The sequence below is a fragment of the Sinocyclocheilus rhinocerous genome, unplaced genomic scaffold, assembly GCF_001515625.1.
Source record: "Sinocyclocheilus rhinocerous isolate Xijiao unplaced genomic scaffold, SAMN03320098_v1.1 scaffold3283, whole genome shotgun sequence".
NCBI classification, from domain to species: domain Eukaryota; kingdom Metazoa; phylum Chordata; class Actinopteri; order Cypriniformes; family Cyprinidae; genus Sinocyclocheilus; species Sinocyclocheilus rhinocerous.
This window is the reverse complement of record NW_015650698.1, coordinates 120,901-129,570: the sequence shown is the minus strand read 5'-3', so window position 1 is coordinate 129,570 and position 8,670 is coordinate 120,901. Positions and strand designations below refer to the sequence as shown.

At 25.4% G+C, this 8,670-nt stretch overlaps 1 protein-coding gene across 1 annotated transcript in view; it reads right to left on the bottom strand.

Annotated features, from left to right (window-relative positions):
• The window catches only part of LOC107712284 (A-kinase anchor protein 9-like), a 137,848-nt gene that overhangs the window by 74,226 nt on the left and 54,952 nt on the right, over window positions 1-8,670 (bottom strand). Inside the window, exons 4-5 of the mRNA XM_016517495.1 lie at window positions 3,045-3,098; window positions 1,165-1,341 (exon numbers count right to left, since the gene is read on the bottom strand). Coding sequence (XP_016372981.1) covers window positions 1,165-1,341; window positions 3,045-3,098 — 231 coding nt within the window. The remainder of the gene's footprint in view (window positions 1-1,164; window positions 1,342-3,044; window positions 3,099-8,670) is intronic.

The following is an 8,670-nucleotide window of genomic DNA, read 5'->3' as shown; positions in this document are numbered from 1 at the left end:
CATTAAAAGCCCAACTTTTTTTTTTTTTTTTTTTGTCGTTTAAGGAGATGAGCCGTACGTCGCCCAATGCTTCACATGCATTTAGTACAAAGTGCTAAAAAAAAAAATTTCATGGCAAACTTATGTTTCCTTGTTTACCTCTTAATAAAATATTTGTGCCTATATATTGTTTCTGTTATAGTTTTTAAATGTTCCTATTTTATAGTTAATAAGTGTCCACGTGACATCAGGTATTAAAAATCCAATGATTTATGTATCCACCTCCTCATTGTGTGTGCATGTTCTAATCTGTGTATGTACGGGATGAAATTAGTTTCAGTTATTAACACTTATTGTAGCCACACAGGCCTAGCTGCATAACTATATCAAATATAAAATCACTTGGAGCTGTAAATCTGTGCAGTACGTGAGGACTTGCAGATTTTAAGAAGGTGAGTAAAAGAGACCTTCACTGTGATTAATATTTTTTTATCTATTAAGTAATGACTATAACTACTAAAAATCTAAAAGGGGTATTCAGTAAATAATGTTCTGTGTGCGCAGGCGCTGCCGTTCTCAGCACCGTCAAGATAAAAGTCCGGACTCGGCCAAACAGAAAAACATATCGGCCAATGCCGATATTTGGAAAAATGCCAAATATCGGCCGATATATCGGTAGACCACTAGCGTAGATCATTCATAAAAACGTACATAAACGAATGCGCATGCCTCAAGCGTCTAAGCCAATAAGCTGTGCTGTATTATAAACCAATGAAACTGACTGCACTCTGGAGTACTTGCACACACGACAGCAAGCCTGGAAAACTCGATTACTGGGATTTCAGTCTGTTACGAAACATAATTGAACAACCTCCTCAGGTCCCAAACAGCAGGGGACCGCATATATTTCAATGGAACACTTTACCTGCAGTTTTACATGACAGAAAGTGACTTTCCTGGCAGCCTAATTGAGTCAATGTCAAGAAGAAAGACCGTTTTCAAAGCGGAGTCACACAGAGACGTTACGTGAACAGCTATGAGATCTGCTCGGCCTAATCACAGTGAGGTCATATCAGTGTCACGCGTGGGCATCCATCCATCCATCCATCCATCCATCCATTACCCACTCATCCAGCGTGACTCACGAGTCCTTAACGAAAGCAGCGCAGGTCTGAGGACACGTACCTGCTGCACTCCATCAGCTCCAAACGTGGCCCTGATCTCCTCGAGCTCGCGGCTCAGCTCCTCCATGGCCATGCTCTTAGCGGCTAACTCGTCCTCCATGATCTGAATGCGGCTCTGAGGGCCGCCGCTCTGTAGGTCAGGCTCCATGTGCGCTTCAGACCGCTGCAGATCTTCCTCCTGCCGGCGAGACCGGGACAGAGTAAGAGCCAGAGATTCTGGAGCGCTCATTATAAAGCCCTTTCCACAGAACCAGTGCCGGTGTTGGAGCTTGGTCAGGAGAATCTGAGAACTTTCTACTGAATCCCAGGGTTATTATCCTTCACTAAAACTAAAGATAAAAATATTTTACATTTTTTGTATTTTTTTTTCATTGTTACTTGGAAAAAAATTTATAAAATTGCATTTTTTTAATAATTATTCATATTTTAATTAATTATGAAATTAATTAAATGCTTAATATTTTAATTATTAAATTAATTAAATGCTTCATATTTTAATTAATTATTAAAATATTAATATAAAATGTATAATAAATTATAGTAATTATATAATAAAAAATAAACTTATTTTAAGCTAGTTCCCAAAGCAACATTTCTCGTTTTTATTTAGTTTAACTTGATGTGCTAAAATAACTAATAAAAATCTATACAGACATTAAAAAAACTAATAAAACAACAAAATCACTAAAACTTTAACTAAAATAAAAATTTAATAGAAAAATAAAAAATTATAAAAAATATTAATATTAAACAGTATCTCAGTGATACTAAAATAATGGCTGAGTGATGCTATTATGCTGGTTTAATTCCTATATTTGAGAATTTAATAAAAAATTTCAGCAAACTGCATTTTAATGTAATGGCAAAAGTTTTTTAAATTGTGTTTTAATAAAACTGATAAAACAACAAATAACTAGAACTTTACCTAAAATGAAAATGAAAATGAAATATAGAAAAAAAAAACAGAAATAAAAAGAAATTTTATAAAGAATAAAAGTATAAAGTAAATATTTAATTTTAGCTAGTTTAACTTGATGTACTAAAATAACAAAAACTGAAATAAAAATTAGTCAAATTTGTATAGATATATTTTAAAAATGGATAAAATGAAACTTTTTTTTTTTTTTTTACTTTAGCTAAAATTAAAATGAAAGTGGAAAATAGAAAAAAACATGTTAGCAGAAAAAAAAATATATAAATTTTTTTATTTTCATTAGTTGAACTTGATGTACTTTAACAAAAATAAATTAATAAAATCTATATAAATTTAAAATTATAAAAAAAACTGATAAAACAACAAAATCACCAAATCTATGAAATTAAAACGAAAAAAAAAAGAACTTATATTATTAAAAATTATAACTATTTCAATTATATTAAAATAACACAGCTAAATCCTGACTATGATGCTAGTTTTATTCCTATGTTTGAATATTTAATCTTTATGCAAAAACAATTTTTTTTTAATTTAGCAGAAATAACATTTCTACATTAATTTATAGACAATTTAGTATCAACACTGGTACTGTATCAGTAGAAAAGGGTTGAAATCTCTTTAATCTTTTTCCTTTCTGTCGATGGTTTTAGTTCCTGTAAAAGCTAAATGGCTCTCTTATATAAGCAGTTTATACAGCCTTTACACGCTCCCCTCCACCAATATAATATACGGCCGACAAAATGCCAAGCAGCCCTGCTTTCCCCTATTCATGTGGTGAACTGAGAGAGCGCGGTTAAAATGCCACAGCTCCGCATTAGCATATTCACAAGCAGCTGAGCCTCGGAGATGAAGGTAAAGCAGAAGGAAATGTGAGGTTAGTGCATCAGAAGAAACGCTGCGTCTCAGAAGAAGCAGGAGTGATTACTGCGTTATCATTACTGTACCCCGATCACAGAGGACGCCAGATCACTCTCTGTCCTCTCGTGGAAACCATTTACCTGTCAGTTCATGAGAGAGTGCTTTTAGGACAACATCTGCACAAACACAATGCAATTTGCACAAAGTAGAGTCACAGAGTCCTGCATATAACGTGGTCAACTTCACTAAAACATGAAATGTATTTTGCACTGAGAAAATAAACATTATAAACATACTTTTTTGACATCATTTCCATGACTGTTAATCATATTTACCCTCCAAATTCTGTAATATGTGAAGATTGTTCATTTTTTTATTACGATTAAGATTCTCACTATTCTAAAAGTTATTTTTCCTGCCTTATATTTCTATAATAAAATTATTTTTGTTTTATTATTATTTTTATAATTTAATATTTTATTTTATTTTTTATTTAACTTTTAATTTATTCTATACCTCTTTCTACTATACTTATACTGATTTTATATATACTTATTTTATTCTTTACCAATTTTTTTTTTTTTTTAAATGAATGCCAGTACAACGAATACAATTATGTAGAGGTGAAATGTTGAACTATTTAAACTAAATGCTTAATACTTTAAATATGTTATGAAAATGGTGTCATAATGCAACAAATCCTAATACACAAATATAAAATTGTACTGAAAATTGGAGAAAAAGTGCTTAATGAAAATAAGTAAATAAATAAATAAATAGTTTTTGTATTGAGAATTTTAAATCTTGTTAAATTAAATTAATTTGGGAATTGTAGGAGAAAATGTGCTTAATGATAAATATATAAATAAATAAATATATATATTTTTTTTAATTTGGGAATTGTAGGAGAAAATGTGCTTAATGATAAATATATAAATAAATAAATAAATAAATATATATATTTTTTTAAATTTGGGAATTGTAGGAGAAAATGTGCTTAATGATAAATACATAAATAAATAAATATATATATTTTTTTAAATTTGGGAATTGTAGGAGAAAATGTGCTTAATGATAAATACATAAATAAATAAATATATATATTTTTTTAAATTTGGGAATTGTAGGAGAAAATGTGCTTAATGATAAATACATAAATAAATAAATATATATATTTTTTTAAATTTGGGAATTGTAGGAGAAAATGTGCTTAATGATAAATACATAAATAAATAAATATATATATTTTTTTAAATTTGGGAATTGTAGGAGAAAATGTGCTTAATGATAAATACATAAATAAATAAATATATATATTTTTTTAAATTTGGGAATTGTAGGAGAAAATGTGCTTAATGATAAATACATAAATAAATAAATATATATATTTTTTTAAATTTGGGAATTGTAGGAGAAAATGTGCTTAATGATAAATACATAAATAAATAAATATATATATTTTTTTAAATTTGGGAATTGTAGGAGAAAATGTGCTTAATGATAAATACATAAATAAATAAATATATATATTTTTTTAAATTTGGGAATTGTAGGAGAAAATGTGCTTAATGATAAATACATAAATAAATAAATATATATATTTTTTTAAATTTGGGAATTGTAGGAGAAAATGTGCTTAATGATAAATACATAAATAAATAAATATATATATTTTTTTAAATTTGGGAATTGTAGGAGAAAATGTGCTTAATGATAAATACATAAATAAATAAATATATATATTTTTTTAAATTTGGGAATTGTAGGAGAAAATGTGCTTAATGATAAATACATAAATAAATAAATATATATATTTTTTTAAATTTGGGAATTGTAGGAGAAAATGTGCTTAATGATAAATACATAAATAAATAAATATATATATTTTTTTAAATTTGGGAATTGTAGGAGAAAATGTGCTTAATGATAAATACATAAATAAATAAATATATATATTTTTTTAAATTTGGGAATTGTAGGAGAAAATGTGCTTAATGATAAATACATAAATAAATAAATATATATATTTTTTTAAATTTGGGAATTGTAGGAGAAAATGTGCTTAATGATAAATACATAAATAAATAAATATATATATTTTTTTAAATTTGGGAATTGTAGGAGAAAATGTGCTTAATGATAAATACATAAATAAATAAATATATATATTTTTTTAAATTTGGGAATTGTAGGAGAAAATGTGCTTAATGATAAATACATAAATAAATAAATATATATATTTTTTTAAATTTGGGAATTGTAGGAGAAAATGTGCTTAATGATAAATACATAAATAAATAAATATATATATTTTTTTAAATTTGGGAATTGTAGGAGAAAATGTGCTTAATGATAAATACATAAATAAATAAATATATATATTTTTTTAAATTTGGGAATTGTAGGAGAAAATGTGCTTAATGATAAATACATAAATAAATAAATATATATATTTTTTTAAATTTGGGAATTGTAGGAGAAAATGTGCTTAATGATAAATACATAAATAAATAAATATATATATTTTTTTAAATTTGGGAATTGTAGGAGAAAATGTGCTTAATGATAAATACATAAATAAATAAATATATATATTTTTTTAAATTTGGGAATTGTAGGAGAAAATGTGCTTAATGATAAATACATAAATAAATAAATATATATATTTTTTTAAATTTGGGAATTGTAGGAGAAAATGTGCTTAATGATAAATACATAAATAAATAAATATATATATTTTTTTAAATTTGGGAATTGTAGGAGAAAATGTGCTTAATGATAAATACATAAATAAATAAATATATATATTTTTTTAAATTTGGGAATTGTAGGAGAAAATGTGCTTAATGATAAATACATAAATAAATAAATATATATATTTTTTTAAATTTGGGAATTGTAGGAGAAAATGTGCTTAATGATAAATACATAAATAAATAAATATATATATTTTTTTAAATTTGGGAATTGTAGGAGAAAATGTGCTTAATGATAAATACATAAATAAATAAATATATATATTTTTTTAAATTTGGGAATTGTAGGAGAAAATGTGCTTAATGATAAATACATAAATAAATAAATATATATATTTTTTTAAATTTGGGAATTGTAGGAGAAAATGTGCTTAATGATAAATACATAAATAAATAAATATATATATTTTTTTAAATTTGGGAATTGTAGGAGAAAATGTGCTTAATGATAAATACATAAATAAATAAATATATATATTTTTTTAAATTTGGGAATTGTAGGAGAAAATGTGCTTAATGATAAATACATAAATAAATAAATATATATATTTTTTTAAATTTGGGAATTGTAGGAGAAAATGTGCTTAATGATAAATACATAAATAAATAAATATATATATTTTTTTAAATTTGGGAATTGTAGGAGAAAATGTGCTTAATGATAAATACATAAATAAATAAATATATATATTTTTTTAAATTTGGGAATTGTAGGAGAAAATGTGCTTAATGATAAATACATAAATAAATAAATATATATATTTTTTTAAATTTGGGAATTGTAGGAGAAAATGTGCTTAATGATAAATATATAAATAAATAAATATATATTTTTTTTTATTTTGGGAATTGAAGGAGAAAATGTGCTTAATGATAAACATATAAATAAATATATATTTTTTTAATTTGGGAATTGAAGGAGAAAATTTACTTATAAAATAAAAATAAAATAAAATAAAAAAACTCTGTTCTAAGGTTAAATGTGTGCTGTAGGGCTGCACGATTATGACAAAAATCATAATTGTCGATTATTCCCTTGAAAATTTTAATTAATTACGATTATCATAATTTACATTGTATGATGTTTATACCATTGTTTGATGGTATTTTTATATGAAAGAAAGCTGAAAACACTCTAACTGAAAAACTTTTAGTGCTTTTCTATAGTATTAAGCCTCAAATATCAAATATACATCAGATTGGTTTCTTCTTTAAATTATAAAAAAGTAAAAATATGAATGATATTATAATGCTATACTAAAACCAAAATTAAAATAATGGGAAAAACCCTTAAGATAACATGCAGAAAGAAAAAAACGCATCTTAAGCGCGCAGAATAACATAAGTGGACGATTAATTGCCACTTTGAACGATTACGTAATTGTGGCATCCATAATTGTAATTTCATTAATTGTGCAGCCCTAGTGTGCTGGACATTCTTGAGCAGGTTTCATGAGATTCACTCAATCGAATCTCTCTTTATCTGGTTACTGATTAAGCTGTAATCAGCTATTTAACAGTAACTGCTTTCAGTCTCTGATCAGCAGCAGCACGGCTGCGAAACTTTGGTCAGAAATTTCAGGCAGCTTTTGTAAGATTTCACTGCCTAGCAACCAGCAGGTCACATGGTGCGTTGAGCATGAGAGCTGGAGAGGACCAAGCGGTGAAGGTTTCCGGATTTCTCTTTTGTGCTGCATCATAAAGCACTCACAAGCACGAGTCATTAACAAAACCCAACTCTGGCCTGAGAATAAACACACAAACCCTCGCTTCATAAAACACATTCGCTGAGGAACAGACGGCGAATGGATCTCATTTCAACTTTTCATTTATTCTACATTTGTCCTTTTTTACATTAAAGTCAATACAAACAAATGCAATTAATATTAAAATACAAATATAACAAATATGTAATTATTAGAATAAATAAACACACATATAGTCTTTGCATAGATTATCGGAAGAGAAAATGTGCGTGAAGAAAATAAATCAATAAATAAACACATATATAGAAAATGTGCTTAATGAAAATAATGTATTTAATGAACTTAATGAAAATAAAATCCATCATTAAACATACAAATAAATAGTTTTTGCATTTATATTTGAAGGGAAAATATGCTTAATGAGTGTAAATAAATAAAAATAAAAATTCTGTATTGATAATTTCAGGGAAAATGTGCTCAAATAAATGAATAACTTGTTTTTGTCTTGATAATTGGAGGAGAAAATGTGCTTAATTTAAATAAATAAATAGATAAATAAATAAATAGTTTTTGTCTTGATAATTGGAGGAGAAAATGTGCTTAATTTAAATAAATAAATAGATAAATAAATAAATAAATAGTTTTTGTCTTGATAATTGGAGGAGAAAATGTGCTTAATTTAAATAAATAAATAGATAAATAAATAAATAAATAAATAGTTTTTGTCTTGATAATTGGAGGAGAAAATGTGCTTAATTTAAATAAATAAATAGATGAATAAATAGTTTTTGTCTTGATAATTTGAGGAGAAAATGTGCTTAATTTAAATAAATAAATAAATAGTTTTAGTCTTGATAATTGGAGGAGAAAATGTGCTTAATTTAAATAAATAAATAAATAGATAAATAAATAAATAGTTTTTGTCTTGATAATTGGAGGAGAAAATGTGCTTAATTTAAATAAATAAATAGATAAATAAATAAATAAATAAATAGTTTTTGTCTTGATAATTGGAGGAGAAAATGTGCTTAATTTAAATAAATAAATAGATAAATAAATAAATAGTTTTTGTCTTGATAATTGGAGGAGAAAATGTGCTTAATTTAAATAAATAAATAGATGAATAAATAGTTTTTGTCTTGATAATTGGAGGAGAAAATGTGCTTAATTTAAATAAATAAATAGATGAATAAATAGTTTTTGTCTTGATAATTGGAGGAGAAAATGTGCTTAATTTAAATAAATAAATA